At 50.1% G+C, this 26073-nt stretch overlaps 1 protein-coding gene across 9 annotated transcripts in view; it reads right to left on the reverse strand.

The window, feature by feature from the left end:
* TSPAN11 (tetraspanin 11) overlaps positions 1-26073 on the reverse strand; it is a 79869-nt gene that overhangs the window by 34570 nt on the left and 19226 nt on the right. For all 9 annotated transcript variants that reach the window (XM_019661023.1, XM_019661020.1, XM_019661021.1 and 6 more), the window contains 2 exons: positions 21376-21470; positions 6374-6565 (listed from right to left, as the gene is read on the reverse strand). In XM_019661023.1, coding sequence (XP_019516568.1) covers positions 6374-6565; positions 21376-21459 — 276 coding nt within the window. In that variant the 5' untranslated portion in view covers positions 21460-21470. The remainder of the gene's footprint in view (positions 1-6373; positions 6566-21375; positions 21471-26073) is intronic.

Genomic DNA, 26073 nt, shown 5'->3' on the forward strand with positions numbered 1-26073 from the left:
ATAACTGTATTGGAACACCCTCCCTACTCACCTGATCTGGCCCCCAGTGACTTCCTTCTTTACCCGAAGATAAAGGAACTATTGAAAGGAAGACATTTTGATGACATTCAGGACATCAAGGGTAATATGACGACAGCTCTGATGGCCATTCCAGAAAAAGAGTTCCAAAGTTGCTTTGAAGGGTGGACTAGGCAGGTGCTGGCATCAGTGCATAGCTTCCCAAGGGGAGGACCTCGAAGGTGACTATAGTGATATGGAGTAATGAGGTATGTAGCACTTTTTCTAGGATGAGTTCACGACCTTGTCACACCTTGTACATATAGATATACACATGCACAAACACAGACAGACAGGCAGACACACACACACACACTCTGATCCTCCTGGGTCAACCTTGCTCTGAGACTTGCTCAGGACGCTGGCTGAGGGTAGGGAGGAAGCCTGCCCCCTATGGGTGGCCATCCACCCACATGTAACTGAGTTGGACTTTTCCCTGGCTAGGCCCAGACACTTCCTTTGGTGCACTAACAGAGCTGATTTCTGCTGCACTGCCAGCACCTGGAAGCTTGAGCTCCACTTTTGAGTGAATCGGGTGGCAGAGAGCCAGGTCACCGACCCTCGATTCTTCCCTCAGTGCTTCATTTTGCAGCTGGAATGCAAACCACGGGTCCCGAGTCACAAGAAAGGCGAGTCTCATTCCCTGAGTTGGAGGCACCCGGAGGCAGCACAAGGCCAGCCTGGGGCAGCGGGGAAGGCCCTGGACCAAGCCTTGGGTGTTGGCCAGGCTCTGCCAGCTCCTGGCTACATGAACTTAGGCAAGTCCCTTTCTCTCTATGGCCAGAGTGAGGGGTGGAGAGTTCATCTCTAAGCCGCCTGGCAGTCCCTCCTGCACAGTCCCTGAGCTAAGTGAGGCCAGTGAGAAGGAGGCTGATGGGGACCTTTGCCAGGGTCTTAGAGGAGGAGGGGCCATGTCCCACTGGGCAGTTTGGTAGTTGTCCTGATGTAGTAACAGGGCCAATTTCAGCCCAAGGCCTTTCCTGAATGACCTCAACAGGACCCAGCTGGGAGAGGCCAAGCACAGGCTCTTGTGCAGCCATCTCAAGGCTGGCTCTTGGGGATACTTGTCTTCTGCTTGCAGTAGAGCCTGGAAATAGTCATCTTGTTCATTTCCCTGCCTCCACTGCCCCAAACCATGCCAGGGGAGGGCAGACCTCTCATCCCAGTGGAGGGTAGTCAGTGCTTCTCAAAGCCCTAGATGCAGACCTTTGGAGCATGTGGGCAGCTGACCCAAAGGTCAGAGCACCACCAAACAGATGAGGCTATAACTACCCTGGCTAGATGGCTGCTGGAGCACCAACGAAGTAATGTGTGGTGAGAGATGAGCCCTGGGAAGGACACAAACACCTTTGGCGCGGGGACCCAGCTCCCTCCATCCTTCCTCAAGCACCAGCTTCTACAGAGGAAGCAGCCCAGCCCAAGCATGGGGACTCTGGGAGTAATGGCCCTAAGAATAATTCCACTCACGTAGGTTCCTTCTAAAAGGAGCTTGGTCATAGTGATGGTGATATAAATGATAATTATATCCACAATTTATGATCTTTATATAATGTGGTGGCTCTTCTCCTAAGACCCAAGTACTTCCTCATTATTCTTACCCCTCACACCCCGTATAAAGGTGGGGATACCAAGGTGGCCAGGAGCGGCCGAGTAACTCCCCTAAGGTCGCAGAGCATGTTGGGCAAGCTACAGCACAACCTGCTCTTGAGCCCTAGCCCTTGATTCTAGACCTTACTGCCATAGTTAATCAAGTCTTGGTGTATCTGATGGAGGTGCTGCTATGTGGGGGTCCCTCATTTTCAGAAACTGGTTCTAGAACTTCTTACTGTTAAATCCATCCCACAAATACAAAAGAACCCCTGACAAAGACATAGTTTAGCCTGAACCATCCATCATAATCTTCATCTGGCTAAGATATAAATGTTTTCAGGGCCCACGCTCAAAACTCTAAAAATATCCCTTTCTTTTGATCATCGTGGCATCAGGCCTGATCACTGGCCTTCGGCTTAGATGGCCTGAATTATCAGGCTCTCTCATGCAGCCTTCGCTAAAAAAGAAGAGCTGGTGTGAATAATTTAAACCCCATTCTCTTTCCCCCTTTGCAGATTGCCGATGCCACGTTGATCCTCATCTCAGCACCAGCTAAGATGTGCTATTCCTGTCCCTGATGAACAGTTCCTTCTGGAAAAGTGACACTGAGGGGCTGCAGATGTGCTAGGAGGAAGGGCAGGACACTGTGGGACTGTGGGAGCTGGGCTGCCCTCTCTGGTAGTTCTCCGGAACTTTTGATGTCAGACCTCCCCCTCCTCCTGGTCCAAGCTGGACACACCATCCAGATGAATGGTCTTTCATTTTTCCCTCGCCTCTTGGGGGACCACTGTGTATAGAGCTTACGGAGCTAGACCCACTGCATTTCTCCTCTGGAGTTCATCCAGTCTTGAGCTGATTAAAGATTTCAAAAGGAAGTTAAGACAGGGGTTGAAGAAAATGCAATGGGACCAAGTAAGGAACCTCCAGGAAGCATAGAACTCTTGTAAACTACCTTAACCACACCACTTGCCTCTAAATTGGAGCCTGGGTTTTCAAAGCCCTACTTGCGTCAGCACAAGAAAGGTCTTACAGCCACCTCCTTAAACAGTGAAGTGCTCAATATTCAGGGCTGACAGGCCGGGATGTGGGTTACTTAGCATCTGCTGCTTCACCTGTGTCCTGTCCTTGGGCCAGGTCAGTCTTGGCTTCTTTCAGAGGGGAGCAGGGAAAGGCAAAGGAAGATGATTCCAGGCTTCAAGTTTTGCTGCTTGTTAGCCCCCCATCCCCACGCTCCGGGACTGGTAGCTGTCTGCACTTGTGTGTGCGTGCATTTTCCTGACCTCACTTTTGAGCTGGCGCCTCTCTGATGTGTTTGGTTTGTGATGATGGATCAGAGAATACTTCGGTTCTGTGTGGGATAGAAGTGAATGCAGGCAGGGGGTAAAGTGGCGCTGAGAAGAAGGGAGGGATTTTGCCTGTCCAGCCACCCCTGTGCCCCCAGCCCTGCCTCAAGGCTTAGTGGGATAATAAGGCCCCTCTATTTGCTGACCCTCTGAAGCTGGGGCCGAGTGGTATATGTCAGGCCTGCAGGCAAGCCCACGGCCACTCTTCCCTGTACAGCCCTGGGAACAGACCTCAGACCAAGTAATTGTCAGGCTGTGACTGGAGAGGCTGCAGACACCTGTTTTCATAACAGGTCGCCCTAGATGATGGGCTAGGTCTTGTGTAAGAAGGCAGTAAGGAAAGGGAGGCTGTGATGGGTGGCTCGGAGAGCAGAGCGCTATCAGTTATGGAACCTCAGGCTTTACTTCTGCTCTTTGAGACTGCCAAGGGGAGGGCTCTCATGTGAGACTTTTCCCCAGAAGTCAGTAATGCTGGGTATCCTTCATTAAGGATGACCCACACTCTCACCCACCCCGTGTCCTTCAGCCTGGAAACCTTTAGATGTAGGGTTGGACCCAATGACCAAGTTCCCTTCTGAATTCTGAACTGGGCACTCTCTTTCCACGTGCACTGTTATTTCCATACTGGAAAGCAAGGAGCTTCTAGGGTCACCCCCCTCCCTGCTGCCCCCGGTCTCCTGCCCTAGGGTTCTGGCTGGGCCCTTTAGGGAGCCCTCCCTCGTTCCTGTCCAGATCTCAGAAGCAGGTGCTCTGCACTGACATCCACAAAGATAGAGAACAGCATCCCTCTGCACACACTATCCTGCGTGGCCTCCTGTCCCTCTGCCGTCTGTCATGCTTGGCCTCCCCAGGGGATGTGGGTTCTTGGAGGTGATTCTAACAGGCTGGAATCCAGCTCCAGCACTTCTGCGCCCCACATCTCCCAGCCAGCTTTCTCATCATATGGAGGGGTGAACAATGCCTTTGGGGGGCAGCATAGTGTGGTGGTTCGGAGCACGGGCCTGGGGCCCAGACTGCCTGCTACTCACATGCCGTGTGACCTGGGGCAAATTGCTTAACCTTTGCACCCCTTCCTCACTGCAACATGCACACCTCATAGGGCCAGTGAGGGTTACACAAGTTAACATACATGAGTTTGGGACAGTGCTTGGCACAGAGAGTTCATGATTATTTTGACTTTGCAGGGCTGCGGCTGTCAGGACGCAGGGAGTGGCTCTCAGTGAGTGGTGCCCATTTGTGTTATAATTGTGCCCCTAGTGGAAAGCAGGGGCTGTTTCCTGGTGCTGCAGGGGCCACTGGTCTTAGGGTTCCTTTAGAACCAAAAGAGATGACTCAGTGAGAAGGAAGGTTCCCAAGTGAGGGCCTCTGTCTTCCCTCTTAGGCTATAGAGGTGAGTCCTGTCTTCCCACAAGATTACCTGGCAGAAGGGAGGGGCAGCCGTGAGCACACAGCTCAGCGGCCTGCCTCTGTGGGCCAGGGGGCTTAGCCTGAAACCCAAGGCCTAGTGAAGGCCCCACTTCTGAAGGGACCAGGGCTGAGCAGGGCAAAGGCGGGGTCCCAGACAATGCAGGGGATGGGTTCTCTCTCTGGGCCCAGGAGCACCGGTCCCTGTAGCCTCATTCCCCTAAAGCCTGGAACCTCTGCCCCGGCCACAGCACATGCCCAGTCTCTCAGTCACACCCTGTGTCATCCAGCTAACACTGATCAGGTTGAGGATATCCAACAGGCTGGCAAGGACTCAGGCTAGGGCATGTGAGGGATGGCTGGCAGGGATGGGCTGGCTTGGGGCACACCTGTCCCACTGCTAGAAACACAGCTCATGTCAAAACCCATGCTCTGGTGGCTGGTCCCCTATGGGACTTCACCCTGCCAGTGTGCCACCATCCATGTGGCCGGCACCTTGGCTCCAGGCTATCCCTCAGAGCAGATGTTAAGGAATTTTTCCAGGCAGGGGAGAGCCATCCTGCTGAGCCTGTACACAGGCACTTTTGTATCCAGAGCTAAAAAAAAACTAGGGCACTGCTGGTGAGAGGCTCCAGGGGACGGCCCCTTTGCTGCCTCCTGTTCCCTGGGTGGACGTGCAAGGGCCGAGGCTGCCAAGTCAGTGGTGGGCACGGGGAGGCAGGGTAGGGCAGGCACAGCCCTTCCTGCTGTCTGGCTCCTTTCAGGTGCAACCTGCTCATTGAGACTTGGGCTGGTGCTGGCCGTGGCCTTGCCTTGCTAAGTCCTGGTGTTTTGTAGCCTCCCCTGCCTACACTGGCCTTGGACCTCAGGAGGAGAGGGGGCGGGGGAGCCTGCCTTGGCAACAGGTGCATGGGAATTAGGCGAGTCCTCTGGCTTCTGCCCCCGGAAGTCTGCCCTGGCCTCCGCCCCTGATACTCTGAGCCAGGTGACGACAGCCAGCTTCCCAGAGGAAGTCTGTCAAGGAACCTGTGCAGCACACACCACCGCCCATGAAGTACTCTTGCCCAAGCACTCAAACCCGAGCCGGATCAAGCTTCTATTATAGATGCAACCAGCAGGAGGACACATTCAATAACATCACAGGGATGTAATCACAAAAGCCAGAGTGGGAGAAAGTGTAGGACAAATGACTTGGTCCCTTCAACAAGCTGCAAGGGACAATAAAGAGAGGTTGATGGGGGGAGCTCACAGACTAACAGAGACTTAGGAGACAAAGTGACCAATTTAAGTACATTAGATTCTGATTCAAACCAACTTAAGAAAAAAAGAGCAGTTTATGGGTCAACTGGGGAAATGTGAAACTGCCTGGTTATTTCATATTAAGGAAGTACTGTTAATTGGGTTTAGGTGTGATGATGGTCTTGTCATATTACGTGAAAAAAGGACCCTTAAGTTTTCAAGGTACGTCCTAAAATATTTACAGATGACGAGATGCCTGGGATGTCAGGGTGGGGAAGGCGCGGGGTGCAGATGAAACAGGACGGGCTCTGACACGACAGCTGTTGAGTCTGGGCGATGGGACATGGACTGTCACTATGACATTCTTTTCATTTTTGTATAGCTTTGAAAATCACCATGAAAACAGCTGGAAGGAGAGGAGAAAGAGAAAGAGGAGAAGGAGGCGGTGGAGGAGGAAGGAGCTGCCAGCTGCCACCAGGACCGAGACTGCTCTCCTGGCTTAGATTCTAAGAACCTGTGGACTACGGCTAACAGCCGACCCACGGCTAGCAGCGCCCCGCCCCAGCCCTCCCCAGGCCTCAGATCCAGGCTGGGCCACTATCGTTGGTGGGGCTCTCAGTACAGAAGCCTGACTGCATGGGCTGGGCGCGGAGGGGCTCCGTCCTGGCTCCCTGCGGCCCTGGGCAGGTTTCCCTTCTTCCAGCCACAGTGCTGGGCAGAGTGGGGCAGATGGTACTCACCGTGGAGAGGCAGCTCCTGTCCTCCCGGATGATGGCGCTGAAGCCCAGGAAGCCAGTTACCATGACGAGGGCGCCTGCGAAGATGAGGATGTAGGCAGAGGCGGCGAAGGTGCTGGAGGCTAGGACGCTGAGGTAGCCACTCTTCTCCACCAGGGTCCAGACTCCCACGGCCAGGACGGCAGCACCACCCACCTGCAGGAAGCTCCAAATCAGAGCAGGTGGCTGCTGGGGTACCACAGCTACCATGTACTGAGCGCCCACTACATCCCAGGCGCTTGTGATGTATCATCTCATTTAACACTTCAAAGAGCCTGTGAGGAGAGTGTGGGTCCTCAATTTATAGATGAGGAAGTGGAGGGTTGGAGAGGCTGGGCGACCTGCCCACGGTCACACACCTAAGTGAGTTGCAGAGACAGAGTCTGAATCCGGGGTGACTCCCAACTCTGTGCTTCTCACCACAATGACTGTGCATCCCTGTCCCCATGAGGCAGGGGCGACGGCTGCAACTATGGGAAGGCCACTGTGTCTGGGCGCCTTCTTCTCCAATTCCCGGCTGCCCCATGCCCCCGCCTCGTTCATCCTATGTTTGCCCATGGGGGGGTTGGGGAGGTGCACCACTGGGTTGTTCATCCTTGTTCTACAGATGGAGAAACAAAGGTCCCAAAAGGAATGGTGAATTGCCAGAGGGCCTGCCTCTGCTGAGGGGTAATTAGGGGCCGGCCAGGGTGGGAGCTCAGGATGCAGCCTCCACGGCTGAAAGGACGTGTGCGCCACAGCTAGAGTCCCTTTGGGACTGCAGGAGGACTGAGCAGGAGGGGAGGTTTCTTCTTTGCTAACTGTCTGATTCCCTTTCAGCCCTGAGAAGAAGGCAGGGACAGGACACTGCTGATTGGCAGGTCAGGAGGTGTGTCCTTAGAAAGTGTACCTGGAAATAGAGCTGGGTGGCTTCTTGCTCGGTTCTTTCTGCAATGAGGCTAAACAACTCTTTCTGTGACTGCTAACTTCAGCATAAGTGTGTGTCCTCAAGGTGCCAGATGAGGAATAGTAGGGTGTCTGCCCAGGGTATGGGTGGGGGACAGGACCCCTGGGACCTCTGACCATTTCTGCCATCTGTTCCTGGGAAAGGCTGACTTTTGTCTTGCCTCCTGTCTCCCTGCCTCATTTAAGGATGAGTCCTTTTCCTCAGATGGGTGAAGAACGCCCCCTCAAGCAGACCTGAGTGTGGCCAAAAAGAGAGAAGTCCCACGGAACTCGTGCTGACCCCTGCAAAGTGTTCCCATTGGCCCCAGAATGACTGTGCATGACCGACCTTGTCATCTCAGAGCTCTCTATTCTGGACAGTCACAGGCATCCACTGAGCAAATGGAAGGTGGTTCTTAGCAACTGATATTAGCACTAGGCACCCACATTACTCAACTACCATTTTCTCTTCTGAGCTTTGCAATGCTTCTGAGAGGATAGGGCAGCGGGGAAGGGCACGTATTAGCTCTGTTTTGCAGATGAAGAAATTGAATCTTGGAGAGAATAAGAATGTGTTCCAGATGACACCCTGGGAAGTTTCAGAATTGAGATCCAAACCCAGGTCTTCTGAGGGCCAATCCAGGACTTTCTCCTCGGATCCCAGATTGGGCTGGACCTGCTCTGCTACTGATCTCTGCTTTTCAAACAATCTGTTCTCTTTGAAGTGCCATTTTCTCCCCCATAGCACCTCCAGCAGGTAAGAGAACCAGGGGGAAGACTGTCACACAGCTGTGCTGCTCCAAACAAAACAGAAGCGGCTAAGCTGTGACATTTCTTCAGTTCTATGGTACACAATTTTTTCTCACATTTTAACATCTCTAAAATTGACAACATCTTATGATTGATGGCATCTTACAATTATATTTGGCAGCGCTTTTTCTTAGTAGTACAGACAACAATGGTGTCTCTTACTATTGATGGTATGTTAGCTTGGATGAAATCCTGAACTACAATCGATTTTTAAACTCTCTGTGAGTGTGCACTATCTCTGACCCACACAACCTCCATGACCAGTGAGGAATTTCCTGAGTCTGGGTCCATGGAATTGTGTCAAGTGAGAGTTTCCAGCAAAATATCCTGCATACATTCTCTCTGCCCCCTACAGCATGCCTGAGAGACTTGGGTGAGGGTCCCAACTTCGTATAACTAGCCGTGTGACCTAAAGATAGTCCCTTATCCTCTCTGGCCTAAGTTTCTTCATCTCTCAAATAAGAGGGTTGTATTAGACCTATGGTTTCCAACCTGTAATCACCAAGGACCCCTTGATTACTTTCTCCCATGGGTCTTATATTTTCAAGGTTTTTGCCTACCAAACACAGTGCATTAATTAAGTAATAATTTTTAATAAGTAAAAAATTTCTCATTTTTTATTAATCAAAGGCACATGATAGCGCCAGGAAGAGATTTTGAGCAGCACGAAATAGTCAATGTGACCACATTGAGCTGACCTAATTTTTCATGGTGGTAGTCTATAGAAATATGCAAACTATTCATTAGGCTTGTCAAACCCACAGCTGAGCACTGGACCTGGGACCACCCAAAGGGACATGTTTGGGGTAGACTGAAGACATTTAATTTGTGGGGGGACACAGAACACACTGAGAATCTGACAAAGAGCTTTGGATGCGGTCCAGAAAAAACGGTCATCCATATAAAATAATACATTTGGGTTTCGGGGGCTGGGGCCTAGCCCTGGTGTTGATGGTCTCTAAGGCTTCCTCCACCTGTCACCCCTCTAAGGCCATGTTTCTCAGCCTGGCTGCACAGTCAGCTGGGGAGTTCTGAAAAGTCCAGCCACACGACAAGCCAGTTGGACTCTCTGGGAGTGGGACCCAGGCATGTATATTTTAAGTTCCCAGGTGGTACCAGTTGAGAACCACGGTGTAGATGTCATATTTAACAGGGTCAAAGTGTCCTGCTCTTCTCCTCCAGTAGGTGGTGCTGTGCTGAACCTCACCGACCACTCTGCTACCTGGAAGCTTTGGGCCCCTTCCCCTGGGGGCAGATGCTGGGGGCACTCTTGACATTTGTTTAGGATTTGAACTCTATCCTGTTCCCTGTCTATGTTAGGGTGTGTGCTTCGGTCTGAGCTTTGGGGCAGAAAGTGAGGTAATGAGGAGCAGAATTTTCGTCCAAAGAGATGAAAATCAGATTACGCAAGAGGAAAAAAATATGTGGCTCCCCAGGCAGGAGCAGAGGCTCTGAGAAATGCAGTCCCCGGACAGGAGCAGTACTGACCCCACTAGAGGAGAGCTGCTCTCTTCCAGGGTGCTTGCCAGTCACAGAAAGGGCTGGAATCCTGCAAACAGGCAGTGCCTGCAGGTCAGCCAGGGTGACATCAGGGTCCCTGGACGTAGGGGAGGGTTTGGGAGGGATCTGGAGGGACACACTTCCCTGATTAAGGTCTAGAAAACGACAAATCCACACTTGTTCTGATGTCCAGGAAGAATCAGGAAGTGAGTCTGAATCAGTGGGGACCTCTCCCCGCCCCTGCATGTCACATCGGGTTGGAGAAGTTAGTGTCTGCTGGGGACAATGAGTGGGATTTGCCATCAGGAGCAAGAGGAGCTCAAGTCCTTTAGAGGGTCTCCTGCCTGGGACTTGGTCAGCTCTTTAGAAAACAGTCTTTCCTCTGGTCAGGAAAAGGAAAAGCTGCTAAATATCAGAATGGGTCACCAGGAGGGGCCTTGGGAGGGTAGAAGTCAGCAGGCCTGGGTTCCAGCCCAGGCTATGCTCCTCACTAGCCAGGTAACTGTGCCAGACAGTTCACCTCTCTAAGCCCCAGTTTCTTCATCTGTAAAATGGTGGTGCTGGATGGGATGATCTCTGTGGTCCTTTCATGTGGGTAAAATGTCCTTATTACTACCAGGGGACAGCCTTCTGCCAATACACCTCCAGCGAGATGCTTCTGGACCAGTGGCTTATGGCTGTCACTCAAGCTGCATGAAGACTGCCTAGGTCAGCAGAAAGAGCAGTGAAAGGGGAACTGGGAGGAGGGTAAGTGGGAGGCGAGGGAGCTGACCCCAATAAGCTATTTCAATACTATTTGCATACAGTTGATTCAACAGTATTTGACTCTTTACAGAAACTGGGTTGGTTTTCTGTGGAATGTTAACTACATTTTTCAAAATCATAGCTTATCGCCGATTAGCTAGAAAACCCTGCAGAGGGTGAAGCTGGCCTTCTTACCAACAAGGACACAGGAAGGGCAGGGCAGGTCACCCATGCCATGTAATTTTAGGATCTTCCCATTATAGAAAAGAAAACTTGCCAAAAAGTTGCTCATGTCATTATGGGGAGAAGGGTTAGCCTGAGCAGGCACACAAGCCTGGGTCCTGATAGACATCAGGCAGCAGACTGGAAGGAAAGCAGGCAGAGAATGAAAAGTAATCATGGGATTTTTTTTTGGTCAGGCTACTGAAGGGTTTCTGTGCTGGGATCTGCAGGAAGGATTGGTTGTGGATGGGGAGCAGGGGCCAGAGCCATGGGGCTCCCAATAAGGGAGGCTCCCTCTCCCCACCACCCCGCAGGAGAGCTCTCCGCCTTCACTGGGAGGGGAGCCGTGGCATGGGGAGGCACAGGGTGGTGGCAGTGCGGCTCACTTGTATCAGTGCTCGCTGGCCGCCTTCTAGGTGCTAAGCACTATGTTGGACTGAAAAGGTTTCTGGGCTGGATGTGTGTTTTCACCCATTTACATCCACATTTGTCATCTATGCTCCTCCCCTGGTCAGTTTCATCAACAGTCCCACCGCCCACCTAGATCAAAACCTCAGAGTCACTATTTATTCCCTCCTCTCCATTCAGGGACACTCAAGTGCCAATCCTCACCGGTTCTCACACCCATCGAGCTCCATTGCAACACCCATGACTGCCCCAACCTTGACTGCCCCCACCCCCACCCTGGTACCTGCCTCCAGGCCTCTGCTCAACCCAGAGGCCGGCTTGCTGTGCTCCAAGGGCAGAACCATGTTCATTCCCGCTGAAAGATCGTCACCAGCTCCCAGCACCCAGGGCACTAAGCCCAAACCAGGCACTACCTTGAGGCCCTTCAGTACCTGACCTTAGCCTGATTTTTGGCTCCGTCTTCTGCTACTTCCCTTCCTGCACATGTGCGCTTTAGTTACTGTGAACTAAATAGTTGCTTTTCCTGAAAACATTGCAGGTGCCCAATAACCACGGTAATAAAGTAGGGTGAAGAGGCCAACTGCCAGCGTCCGAATCCCAGCTCCTCTGCTGTCTGTGTGAATTTGGACAAGTCACATGGCTTCTCTGTGTCTCGGCTCTCTCATGTCTATTTGCATCCCCACCTTTCTCACACTGTTCTCTCTGCTTCCTCTTCTGCCTCTGGCTCTTCCAGGCCAGGAAGTTCCTCAGTCTCCTGTATTCCAGCATAGCTCTCAGCGTGAAGTGGGAGCCACCCCTGTACCCCTCAGATGCGTCAGCCCTGTACACGGCCTGGCACACAGCAGCCACCACAGTGGGCGTGGACTTTGGGGATGGGACTTGTGCAGAGGGCCAGGGTAAAACGCCACACGCTGCCCTTGCTGCCTCTGTAGGCTGAGTTCCCCGGGCAATGTTTTTTGTTCTCTCCCCTGCTTCCTGGCAATTTTTAACTTCAGGGGAGGCTGAGTCCCAGAGGGGAATGGACTTCTCTCCAGGTCACTAGGAAGCCCCTGAAATGGCCTGGGTAGCACCCACGGGTTTATAATGCCGCCCTAATACTTCACTATTTTTTCTCTTTCAATGGCATCCACTGCACACCTCTCTGACTAGTCTCAGGGCCAGTAGCGGGACCCAAGCCTAACACGGTACCTTCCCCATGCTGCTAGCAGGTGAATGGGTGGGAAGACCCTGGTTAATCACAAGGTGATTCGCCTTGTGAAGGGGAGGTGGGGGCTTAGGGAGAGGCCTGGAGACAGGGTCTGAGTAAGGCTCAGTCCCCTGGGGCTGGCTGGGTTCCTGCTAAAGAATGGCTCCCGGTTCCCAAATCCACTCAGCTGATCTGAGGGCTGTAGCCCCATGGGGCACACTGAGCTCCCTGCTGGCAGGTGGGGACAGAGTGGGGAGACTGAATTTCACCCCCCTCCCCCAACTCCCAACCAGGGGGCACAGGTGAGCTTGTGTCAGGGACTGCTGTCACCTTATTAATGAGTAACACCTGCCAGCACCTGGCAAGCATTTCTCCCAGCTTGCCTCATGCTCCTGTGGCCTTGGCGCTAGTTCTGTTTGAGCTGAATCCTCAAGGATAAGCTTGTCATGCTAAAGGCCTCTTTCTACTGCAAGGCATTCTTTTCTTGGCTCTTGGCTTTAAAGAGCCCCTGATAAAATAAATCAGAGCACTGCTTCCCCCCCCCCAAACCCGTCTACCTGTATAACAAGAGCAGATCTCTTGGGACTTACTCCTTGGGAAGTAGCTAAAGATCACCTGTTACTCTTTCTGACCCAGCTCAGAACCTGGAGAGAACCTGCCTTGTGTGTCGCTGCCCCCATGCCCAGCAAATCATTCTGTCCTCCCTACTAGCTCCATGCCTTGTACAGGTTTCTATGGTTACACTCATCACAGCATATTTGTTGTATTTGTTACTTTGTCTCCCCTTTTAGCCTCTCCGTTAAATCTCATTCATTTCAGCATTCCCAGCAGAGTGCTCACGTGTAACTCCCTATGGAAGGAGGAAGGACAGAAGGAAGGGAGGGAGGGAAGAATCATGTCTAACCCCTTTTCTTTTCTGGATGAAGAAGCTAAGGCTCCAAGAGAGGTGACTGTCACAAGGTCCCGTTACTAGCCGGAGAGAGGGTGGGGACTAAAACTCTAAGCCCTGACATCTGGTTTAGTGTCCGTTTTACCTGCTGGGCTGCTGACCCACACAAAGCTCCTTTGCCCATGAAGCAAGCCACCTGGTGTCTGGGCCACAGCCAGGCCTGGAGTCCCTGAGTACAGCAGGGGCTGCTCAGAGCTGTCCCCACAGGCTTCACCCCTGACCGATCTCATCTGCAATGGCCCTGTGCAGACCTAATGTGTCTTCTCCTCAAGTACAAGCCTGTCCCCCAGCGGATCCTGACAACGCAGAGGCAGAGGCCCTGAACACCATGACTTCAGCGCCTGAAAAGGGGTGCAGCAGAAACACCAACCCCAAGGCCCTCGCCTGTTCTTTCTCAGATGACATGTCTGGGGGGGCAGGCAGAGGCTGGTTCCATGGAAGGATTGGACCAAGTGAAGGGCTTTCTATCCTGGGAAGAAAGCCGGCAGAAGCTGTTCTGTCCCAGCACCCCTGGGGGGCCTGGAGGGACGTGAGGATGCTCTCCAGCCCCCTTCCTCCTGTGGTCAGGCACGAATCTTCCAGCACCTCTGCCTCCTTCTTGGCTCATGCTCCCCTTAAGGGGCCCCAGGGGTCTCCTGGAGGCTGAGCCCCACTGGCCCCCAAGGGAAGCACTGATGCCTCAGCCGACACCCCAGGCAGGACTGAGTTTCGGGAGAGCTGCTCCAGGCAAGGTAGCTGCTGCCTCCTCAGCTCTCCCACAGCCTGGCATAGCTCCTGGGAGGCTGGAAATTTTTTTATTATTAACACAGTCAAGAAGCTAATTAAAATAATAAATTAGAGAACAACATTGCAGGGGTGATGGGAGCTGTAGGGAGCTGTGTAGGAAATGGAAGGGGAAAGGAAAGCATTTCCCAGGTGGCCACGTAGGAAAGCCTGCGTCAGATTTTCTCTCTAGGGTCATCGGGAGGCATGAGAACGTTGGCACTTTTGGTTTCTGACCCAGAACTATATCCAAGGGACCCTGCCCTGCTCAGTGAAATGGTCACAATCAGCACTGGGTTAATCGAAACGCAAGGTGGGTGGGATAGGAGTCAGGAGTAGGGTGATGGTGAAGGGCGGGGGTCAGGCCTGGGGGTAGGGGTCCAGAGTTGTAGTAGAGCTTAGGTACAAGATGTGGGTGTCTTATTGTGACACTGCTTAAGTCTTGCTTATATTTTTCATACTCTGCATGTCTGAATGCCCCTTCCATCAGAATATCCTAACCCAGGCTCAACCTTGAACCTTGGGGACAATTTGGATTCCAAGTAAGCATCAGGACAGTGGGTCTAAGGCTGCGATTATGAGTCAGTGGTCTGTAAAGATGGAAAAAGCACCAGACTCTGAGTTAAAAACCCGGAATTGACACAGAACTTTGCCAATCATCTGAGCCTCAGTCTTATCATCTACAAAATGGGAATGAAGATGATTACAGAGTGGTTGTGAGAATGAATTTGGACTGTAAAATGATTTATAACCCTCAAATTGTGGTACAATGGCAGCTGGTGGATTTAAACTTGGTTTAAAGTCTCATCAAAACCACCTGGCCTGATACATGGTCACTGGCACCTGAGTCCTGCCCACGTTGGGGTGGAGGTGACAACTGCTTGCACCATCCTACTGCTCTGAGTTTTTAAACTTTGGAATGCAACCCATCAGGGCTGTGAAATCATGTGATAGGCTGTAACCTGCACTAAAATACAAAAAACAAAACAAAACAAAACCACAAAACAAATACCACAAAATAGAAGAGAAAATGTCAGAGTGCATGGCACACAGTGAGGGTAAGCTCAATTTCATGAACAATGCTTCATGTGAGCACTTCTTAGGCTTCAATGTATTTCTCACATAGGTCATGATCCTCAAAGTCTTAAAGCCAGTGCTACAGACAGAGAAAGCTGTGGAGACGAAGCACACCCCTCAGTCTAGTCGTAATAGCTATGCACCAAGTATGTGCCAGAAACTATGCTAAGTGTTTTTCTAAATATTCATCTTTAATTCTTACGAATATTGACATTTCTATTAAACATATGAAAAAAGTAAGGCTCCGTGAGATTAAGTGATTTGCCTAATGTTTTAGTCTGCTGGGGTTGCCATAATAAAATACCACAGCTGGGTGACTTAAACAATAGAAATTTCTTTCTGATTGTCACAGTTCTGGAGGATGGAGGATAAGGGGCGGGCTGATGCGGTTTTGTTGGGGAGCCTTTTCCTTGCTGACAGGCAGCTGCCTGCTCCCCATGCCTTCACGTGGCCTTTCCTCCCTGCAAGCTTAGAGAGAGGGGTCTCTCTTCCTCTACTTGTAAGGCCACCGATCCTATTGGATTATGACCCCACCTTTATGACCTTATTTAACCTTAATTACTTCCAAAAGCCCTATCTTCAAATACAGTCACACTGGGGGTTAGGATTTGAATATATGAATTCTGAGGGGTCACAATTCAGTCCACAGCACTTAATGTCCCACGGCAAATAAATGCTGGGGTCTGCATTTGAACCCAAACTGGAGCCCCAGTCCTCCCAGCATGCTCTGCTGCCTGCTGTCTCACTCACCCATGTGTGCCCCCAAAGACACTGTGGGTAAGTCTAGGGCTTAGAACTGGAGGAAACAGAGCCTGGCGGCCAAGCACACAGGCTTAGAGGTCAGAGAGAGCTGGGCTCCAGCTCAGGGACTTTGGACAAATTGCTTTCCACTCTGTGAAACGGAGCTCTAATCGGCTGTTCACAGCATTGGGATGCTGAGAGGATTAAATAGGATGATATAAGTGGAAGGCCAAGCACAGGGGAGGCCTACAACAGTTAAGCTCCATGAAAGCTGGGAACTCTGTCCACTGATGTATTCCAAGTGCCTAGAACAGTGCTTGGCACTTAGTATGTGCTTAATAAACATTGTAGTTGTATTGGGTTGTCGGAAAAGCCATGACGCATTTTTGCAACGAAAATAGAAAAAATATATCATGACTTTTTCGACAACCCAATATTTTTCAACTGTCATTGTTAGTGACCAGAATACCTGGTTTGTCAGTTGACAGCTTTGCTATCACTATAATACCCTGGGCAAGATTCTGAACTGGGTAAGCCTGTTCCCTGTCTATAAAATGAGGATAATAGTGATACCGACCATCAGGGTTGATGTAGGATCGCATGAGCTAGTCCAGCTGTGCCTCGCAAACGCTGGGCATCATGACCACTGCATGGAAGACCTGGGCTTCCTAGCCTCTCTGTGCTGCATTTTCAGAGAGTGTGGCAAGGTGATATATGGTGAAGGAGCACTGTTCTGGGGGGAGAAAGGCAGTGGGAGGGTTCACCCCAATAATACGAGCCAGGGTGACCCGCCTCTGCTGTCTAGGCTCACTTTCTGCATGAGGTCGCAGAAAGTGGGGTTGTGTGGACAGCAGGCTGGCACTAAGGGCCCTCCCCATCACCCTGCATTATAATTCTGTGAGGAGGCAGAAGGGTGGGAGCCATGCGGCGCTGGGGCAGGACTCGCCAGTGTAGACACTTGCACGGTTACGCGTCTTATAAGGGGCTGGGGACAAGACCAGCAGCTGGACTCTGGAGGGGTTGCAAGGAGCGAACCTTCTCCTGTGGGAGGGATGGAGGGGTCCTGATTGATCCCTGGTAAAATCTCAGGGACTTTGTACACTGCAGAATGTGTGACGTTGAGCTCTGCCATGAGAGAGATGGGCCAGCACTCTGCCCATAGCTACTGAGGCGATCACAGCAGGTGCAGGGCACAGATGCCAGGAACCCCGGACTGGATACTGAGGCCTGGACCTTCAGAAATCGACCATCCCCCAGAAGGAGGATGAGGGTTGGCTGAATGGGTCCCTAGGAAGGTGGCTCATGTCCAGCCAGACCCCAGGCAGGGTTATTTTTAACTCGAAGCAGGGAGATCTATTATGGGAAAGCGCCCCTCACTGGTAGCTGCTCTGGTAAGAAGCTTGCTGCCCATCTGCCGGCCTGCCACCCACTCGTCCTTCTTCTCACCACTCCCAAAGGAATGCAAACACCCAACAGACAGACTCTTGAGTCCACGCTGAGTATAAGGGACCTGGAGGGAGCTCACCACGTCTCCTGCCTGCCCCTTCCACAGATATTTTGGCTGAGCACCTCATGAAAGCCCTCAGGCCCCTCCAGCTATTGTCCTCCCCTCTTCTCCTGGTGCCCAGTGGGTGTTGTCTATGCTGAGTGTCTATGTCCTTGACCTCTGCCTCACCACTGTCCTGAGAGTGCTCTCACCATAGCCACCAATGAGCTCTATGTGGCTAAACCCAACGGGTACTTTCTAGGCCTTTAAATGCTGATGTGTCCTTTACCTTTAACACCACTGACCCCTCCCAGACCTCCAGCTTCTACAACACTGTTTCTCCTGGTTTCCTTCTGACTGCTCAGCTGCTCCTCGTTCAGCTCCCCTAGGGTGGAGTTCCAGCTTGCTTGGGGCCCTTCTGGTTTTAGCACTAGAAGTCCCACAGCTGAGCTCCCCCAGTTCAGGGCAAATGAGGATCATTGCTGAGCCCAGACTCACCCTGCCCAGTTGGGAAGCTCCACGTCTCACTCTTGCCTCTGCTCTCTTCTCAGAGTCCATGCTCTCCTGGGGGTGCTCTCCCATTTCCGTGGCTTCAACCACCATCTGGGTGGGGACAATCCCCATCTGAGACCCAGAGCCATGAGCTAACTGCCCACTGAGCACCTCTGCTCAGATGTCTTCTGGAAACTCAAACTCACTATGCTTACATCTGACCTACTGTCTGACCCTAATGGCTCACCTTTCTGGTCTCCCTTTGCAATGAAGAGCTCCACTATCAACCTAGGAATTACATATTCTAAACACCTGTCCCCGCCAATTAACGACCTAATCTTGTCCATTTTTACCTCCTAAATCCCTTGACTCTCGCCAAGTGTTTCTATCCCCACTGTCACTCCCATAGTGCAGATCACCACCATCTTTTGTCCTAATCAGGACAAATTCTAGAGGGAACGTCAACAGTGGTCATTCCTGGGACAGTGAGTTTTGTGGGTTGAATTGTCCCCCAAAAGATCTGAAGTCCTACCATGTGACCTTATTTGGAAATTAGGATCTATGCAGATGTAATCAAGTTACAATGAGGTCATTAGGGTGGGCAAAGAAAATGTCACATGGAGACAGAGACACAGGAAGAACAGTGTGTGATGACAGAGGCTGAGGTTGGAACAATGCAGCTGCAAGCCAAGGAATGCCTGGAATTGCTAGCCACCACCAGAAGTCAGGAAGAGATGAGAGAAGATTCTACCCAGAGTCTCATGACCCTGCTGATACCTTGATTTTGGACTTCTGGCATCCAGAGCTCTGAGAGAATAAATTTCTGTTGTTGAAGTCACCTGGTTTATGGTACTTTGTTATGGCAGCCCTAGGAACTTAATACACTGAGATATGAGCAATTTTTATTTTCTTATTGATATTTATCAGCATTTTAGAGATTTCCTGTAGTGGATACATAAGACTTTTATGATCAGGAAGAAGATATTTATTCTTTAAAATAATCCTCACTCAGCGAGAATCCTAAATACCCTATTGGATTTATGTCTGAGAATCGAAACTATCTACACCCACACAGCTTACTGACCACATCAACATGGTTCTATTATTCCACTGTCTTCATCAACACGACTTCACTATTCCAGGAAACTCTTTCCCAGAAAGATAAACGCTGCAAATAAAATAAGTTTATTATTCATTTCAGGAACATTCCAAGAAATATTTAAACAAACATCAAATTATTCAACTTTTTCATAGCATCAAATGACTGTCTACTCTCCAAGACTCTTTGGAACCCTTGCCTTGCTGTGTCCACCAATCCAAAACTATTATACCATGATCCTTCCAAATCTTAAGCAATTTAATTAATCTTAATGAAAGACCCTGAAAATGCCTTTGCCTTTCTGAGATCTTCTAAGATTTTGTCAAGAGGTGTCCCCCTTCCTATGGTCAGTAGGCATCACAGCTCTGCCTCACCAGCAGGTTGATTTGGTGGTATTTTCAGGCCTTTTTATATAGAATATATCCAAAATATTGCAGTTATTGAATGCCTTCTGTGTGCAGAGACTGAGCTAAGCACTTAAAATATACCATTTCAGGGTATTTGCTAAATGAACTGTTAAAAGGTAAAATGAGGCATATAAAACATTTTAAGAGTTTATTTGAGCAAAATATGAGGTGTGATCAAACAATGAGGTGAATGCTTACATTAAAAAAAATTATTACAGTAAAAGACACATTGCCATTAATCCCCCTCAAAATACTGCCCCTCACTTCGAACATACTTATCTCATTGTTCTTGCCACTTTCTGAAGCAGTTCTGGAAGTCCTCTTTCATGAGTGTCTTTAGTTGTGCTGTCGTGGCTGCCTCAATGTCCTGAATCATTTTGACTTTGAGGAAGAGCCATAAGTCACACGGTGCCAGATCCGGTGAATAAGGTTGATGAGGACACACCATGATGTTTTTATTTCACAGAAGTTGCTGTACCTGAAGCGATGTGTGACCCAGAGCATAGTCATGATGGAGGATGATTTACAGCACACTTTAAAACACACCTTCTCTCAACCGTAGCTCACACCCGACTGACGGCACAGAACAAGTTGAAACTTGTCACATGCTGTTACTAAGGTTCGATGTGCTGCTTCCTGTACTGAAGACCCCTGCCTTTCTGTTAGATGGCACTCGGCAGCAGCATTCACTGTATTTTGTGATCACAACAGAAAGGCTCTGTGTCACCCATTGATTGCTTCTGGTACAGCAATTTCTGTCAAATAAAAACATTACGGTGAGTCCTCATCCATTTTATTCACCAGATCCGGCATGATGTGACTTCTGGCTCTTCCCCAAAGTCAAAATGATTCAGGACATTGAGGCAGCCATGACAGCATGTCTAAAGACACTCATGAAAGAGGACTTCCAGAACTGCTTCAGAAAGTGGGAAGAATGATGGGATAAGTGCGTTTAAAGAGAGGGGGAGTATTTTGAGGGGGATTAATGGCAATGTGTCTTTTACCGTAATAATTATTTTTTATTTAAACATTCACTGTATTGTTGGATCACACCTCGTAGATTCAAATCAGGCAGCATTGAATCTAGCAGACAGAAAGGAGCTCTGAGGAGCTTTATAAAATGAAAGATTTTTGTAAGCAGAAGAGAACCAGAATAAAGAAGTTACACCAGGCAAAAAAAAAAAGGGGGTTGATCATTACAAGGTTACTTTCCTTTAGGGGATGGCAGGGGCCTATCAGGCAGATGGCCTACCTAGTGCTGATCAGGTGATTCCTGGTTGACTGGTTTTACACACCATTTCTGGGAGATCCAAAAGTATAATTAAGTCTCAGTTTGGTGACATGGAGCTTAGCATAAGCGACTCCATTTTGGGACTATTGCCTTGTTTTTAACAAACCCCAGGTTAGAAATGATCCTCATTTTGTAGCTGGGAAAATAGACTGAGCCAATAATAGTGGTATACACAAAACCATGCCGTTAGTACCTGTACAGCGTACTTCTAGCTGGCTGCAAAGCCTATACTCTGAGGACTCTGCCTCTCCAAATTTAGTGAGACGCTAATACAAAATACACATACTCCAGTGTCTGGCTCATTTGGGCAGCTAACAGTATTCTGCTCCCAATTATTCTGAATATTGCCTCAAGTGGACAGATTCCACTCCTCCTAGAAGAACTCACCCAGCGGATTCCCTGAGGGGAGTCGCTATAGAGACCATTCCCATTTCATGCAGAGGCCCCAGGACTCCTGTTTCTCTGCCCTGGACTGAGAATGGGAACCATGAAAAGCAAATGGGCTTCAGTGGGAAACAAGCAATTATTTCAGGCATCACATTTCCCACAAGGCCCTGGTGCAACAAGTTAGCAGGGAAAAAAGAGCCGGACCCTTTGTACAGGCCGTGGGAACACAAAGCTCATTGTTACTTTTATACATCCTCTATTCAGATGCCATGTGGTACGGACTCCATGCCAACCTGCAGATGGATTCTTTTCTTTCCCCTCAGTAGCAAATGTACACATTTGCTTTAAAGTAGGCAGAATTTGCTCATGGGTGGTCTTTGATTTGGAAGAAATCAACCTCAGAGTGGTGACTCATAAAAAGCAAAAGTGGCTTGACTCATTCAGTGCTGTGGAGGGATATGCGTGTGCAGAACTCACTTACCCAGAAGAAGAAGTTGAAGACAAAGAGCAAGTACTTCAGGTAGACGATAAGCCAGTCATCCTGCTCAACTTTGTAATGGGCCATGGTTGCTGGACCTGCAAAGAAGACGCACGTGCTGGGCTGGAGGGCCCACAGAGAACCACCTTGCTCTTCCCAGAGCCGGAGCTCCTTGGCAAAGTGCCCTCCAAAGGGCTTACTAGCTCGTCTAGTCAGATGAGTTTCAAGCTGTGGGTGTGAAACCTGGAGCAAAGAGCAGGGAATGCAAAGGCTATTGACACAGTGGAGGTGAGTTGGGCAGAATTTTCAAGACCTCTGGATCTCGGTTTTGTCCTTTGACACAGGTCTAACCTACGAGTCTTCCTAAAGACTGCAGTCTTTATAAAGAACTATAATATAGAACTATAATAAAGAACTATAATAAAGAATTCCTTGTGTTCTTATTCTCTTCCCGTCTCGTCAGGTGTGCAGGACACAAGTTTACTTGTCTCATACACACACACACACACACACACACACACACACACACACACACACACATGGCATACCTGCTTTGCATTGGAATCCTGCATTCTGCATCATTTGAACAGGACCTCTGCGTGCATGGGTGAGGCATGAGCCCCACATCACAGGGTCCTTGCTGGAAAGGACCTTGATGATCACCCAGTCCACCCCAGCTCCCCCTGCACCTTGACTTTCCAAATGAGGAAGAAGGTCGGTATGCCGAGTGGGCTGGCAGGAAGAAGTACAAAAGCTCTGGAGTCTGACTCCCTGGGACCAAACCCGGGTCTGTCATAAGATGCATGAGACTTAGGACAAGTCCTATTCCTCAGTGTCCTTATCTGTAAATGAGGATAATAATGATACTTACATTGCAGGGTTGTTCTGAAGATCAAATAGGATAATCTATGTGAGATGTTTAGTATAATCCATGGCGCATAATAAGTGCTCAATGAATGTTAGCTATTATTACTACATGTAGCAGGGATTAGAACCCATGGCTCCAGCCCTAACATTCCTAGTCTTGACCCAGAACCATGCTCCCTCTCCTTGCCCTGATGTCCACTCATGGTCTCTCTGGAAACTGTGACATCAGTGGTGACAAAGGTGGGGAAGGATCATTGTGCCCGGGAATCCCATTTGCTTCTCAGTAAGTCTGAACTGCTGGTGTGGTTTCCTCTTCTGTTCAGGCCCCTGACACCTGCACACACACTCCGCACTCACAGTGGAGAGGCTCCTTAAGAAACCGCCCCCTTTAGGGCACCTCTTTTATTCTAGAACCATACGCCGTGAGGCGTTATGTGGCTCATCTCCGTCTCTTTCTCCCTCACGCCCCACCTCCAGCCAGGCCTCCTCACTGGCCTGCTCCTTCCCCTGCGCTGGTGCTGGGTCGAGCCCAGGTCACTTCCTCCTGAGCTACTATTCTGCCTTTTACTTGAAGCTCATGGGCTCTGGGGACAGGGAGAGAGGGAGAGAGAAAAGAAAGGGGACTGTCTTACTTGGGATTTCTATTTGTAGACCTTGAAGAAAGTAATTTAAGACTTTTAGTCTTTTCATTAAAAAAAGACAAAACCCATTTTTCTCTAATTTAGTCTAAGACTCAGGGTGGTGGACAAAAATACAAAAGGAGGGGGAAAAAAAAAGCCTATAAAAATGGTGACAGATGGGTTCAGCCAGGAGACTGGAATGGTAGCTGTTACGTGGTCATTCTGCAGGAGGCCCTGACAAGAGGTCCTCTAGGCCACGTGAACCATTAGGAAATTGACTGTCTGGGGCCCAGTCTCTTCCGTCTGCATTCTCTCCTCCCTTCCCCTGTCCCTCCCCTCCCCTCGCAACGCTGGACTCATGCCACAGGACCTTCTCTAGACCTGCAAACCGAGAGGTCAGGACCCTCTAAAGGAAAACTGTATTGTTTAAAAAAGAGTTCAGGCACAAGACAGAATTCAACAAAAAGAAACACACTTCTAATGGTAAAATCCCACCCATTAGTGGTAGAAGAGATATAACCACGGAATGTCAGGGTTAGGGGAAACCTTTGGGCTCACTTTAATTCAAACTTTTGCAGAAGGAATGAGGAAATTAACACACGCCTAAGTTAAGACACACATTTTTTAAATGACCTCTCTGAAGTCACAGGCTAATTGGCGGTGGCAGTTTCCTATCCCCATTGTTCAGTGCTCTTTCCCTCACCGCACCCCTCCCCCATTGTATGTGGGGCCCTGTGCTGGGGGTGGCAGGGGCCCCAAAGAAGTGCCAGTACTAGCTTGGAACCAGATGCCTGGATCAAAGCTAGCTTTGTCATTTCCCAGCTGTGTGAGCTTTGCCAAGTTACTTAATCTCTCAGTGCCACTAACATTTATTGAGCACTTACATGCGGGGCATAAGATGTGTTATCTTGTTCCATCTTTCCAACAGCTCTATGAAGTAGGGTTATTCCCATTTGGCAAGATAAGGAAATTGAGGCTGAGACAGGTCAAACAACCTGCTCCAAGTCATATATTACAGCAAGAAGTGGCAAGGCCAGACTAGAATGAGGAGCTTCTGACTCTGCTCAAACTCTTATCCACTGTGCAGTGCTCTCAGGACCAGAGCTGCCAGGGGAAGGGAGGAGGGGAGGGGCAGACACTGCCAGTTTCCCTAATATTTGTTTTCCCCTTCTGCCTCAAGACTAGAATTTCTCAGTTTTAGAGACTTGGTCACCTGGGGCAGATGACATTGCCCAGCACCCCTTCCTGCTAGGTGTAAGCAAATGGCATGTAAGCAGAAGTGGTGTATGCAGCTTCTTTGAGGTATCTTTTTTTTGGTGTGTTTCACATGTGCTTGAAATAATGTGATTCCTGTCATTGTAGGGTGCAGAATTCTCTATGTGTCAATTAGCTCAAAATTGTTAACTGTATTTGTCACACCTATATCCTTACTGATTTTGTGTCTTCTTGTTTCATTGTCTATTGAAAAAGGTATATTATAGATTCCCACTATGACCAGGAATTTGTCTAGCCTTCCCTAATTTTGTGCACTATTGCTTTATATACTTTGCAATGATTTTACGGAGTGCATATAGATTTGGAATTGTATCATCCTGGTGAGTCGATCCCTTTGTCAGTAATAAATGTCATGCTTTATCTCTAATAACCAGAAATATCCTTAAGGTGAGGAGGGGGCATGTTTCTATTCACCCTTTCCTTCTTTCTGTTGGTTGGAATACTGAGGTAATGGCTGGCAATGAAGCAGCCATTTTGAGCCATGAGCCAGTGGCAGCGGGCACAGAGAGCAGGGTACCGATACAGGCAGGCAGCGTGTACAATTAAGAGGCAGCAGAGGAAAGGCCTCCAAGGAGGAAGAAGGGGAAGCCATACAGGAGACTGACACAATGGAGAGGACAGGAGGAGAGCAGGGGCGCGTGTCACAATGCTGGGAAGAGGGGGCGGTCCCCAGTGTTCCCTGCTGCCCAGAGATCCGAGTCACGTAAAGGCCAACCAGGTCAGAGTAGCATCCGTGGAGGATGGCAGTGGTTAGGGATCAGGGAGAGGGCAGGAAATGGTGACCTGGGGTGGATATTTTCAAAGAAGGCTAGGGGAGCAGTCAGGCAAAGGCCTAGGGCAAAGGAGCCTGTCTGCACTGTAAAGAAGGGAGACTTTCACATGCTCATTTCTCTGGACAAGACTCCACAGCCCATGCACTCCTACTACCCGGTGCCAGCGATGGGTGGAGAGGGCTGAGGGCTGAAGCAGCAACACTCCCCAGGTGGTTCCAAATGGGACCTATGTACTTCCCTGTGGTGAGAGAGTAATACTGGGGGGCAGGGGAGGAGACAGAGGGGGTGGGGGTGGGCTGGCCAAAGCAGCCCCTGGCGAGGGGAAAAGCAAACACAGGCTGCCTGACTGGCCATACCTCCCCAGCCAGTGAACAGAGGAACCAGGGCTCCAGATAATTTCCCATTTTCACCGAGCTCTAAGGAGTGTCATGATTTCTGGGAAACACACTGACTTTCCTAAGTGGGCTCTATTCTGTCCAGTTCTGTCCAGAGGATGGGGAGTTGTACTTCCTGAAAAAATGAAGGACGTGTCCCTAAGGGGCAAGAGGCAGACAGTGGGTGGTAGGCCAGGCAGAGACCCTCCCCACCCCCGCCCTGGGTGGCCCTGGATGAGCCTGTGAGCTCAAAGAAGAGGTGGCTGTGCTACTTCAGCCAAGCTGACCTCTTCTTTGGCTCTTAACAGACATGTGGCAGCTCCCCCTGGGCCTGTGCTCCCCTGAGGCCTGAGTCTGCATCTGAAGGGCCAGCGCTGCCTGGCCAGTGCTCCAGGCTCAGCGGGGCCCCCCTCTCTGAAGGTGGCCTCCCTACCTTCCCTGCCTGACCTCAGTGCCCACTGATGACAGCAATCGGTTTGGGTCCTTTTCAGTACCTTTTCTTTCTTCTAACAGGCTGCCTGATGGACTTTAGAGAATCTGCTCTGAGTGCTGACTGAGCAGGCAGCTGTGCAGTGCGATGGGCACAGGGCACTCTCCTAGCTCGGCCCCCTAACTGCTCCTTGCACTTGGGCAAGTTATTTCCCTGCTCTGGGTGTTTGAGTCCCATCTGTAAGGTAGGGAGTGGTTCTCCCGGGCGAGCACCACAATTATCTGGAGGGCTGGTTAAAACAGCTTGCCCAGCCTCAACCCCTGGGTTTCAGATTCATTAGGTTTCAGGAGGGACCCTGGAGA

The sequence above is a fragment of the Hipposideros armiger genome, unplaced genomic scaffold (assembly GCF_001890085.2).
Source record: "Hipposideros armiger isolate ML-2016 unplaced genomic scaffold, ASM189008v1 scaffold_332, whole genome shotgun sequence".
NCBI classification, from domain to species: domain Eukaryota; kingdom Metazoa; phylum Chordata; class Mammalia; order Chiroptera; family Hipposideridae; genus Hipposideros; species Hipposideros armiger.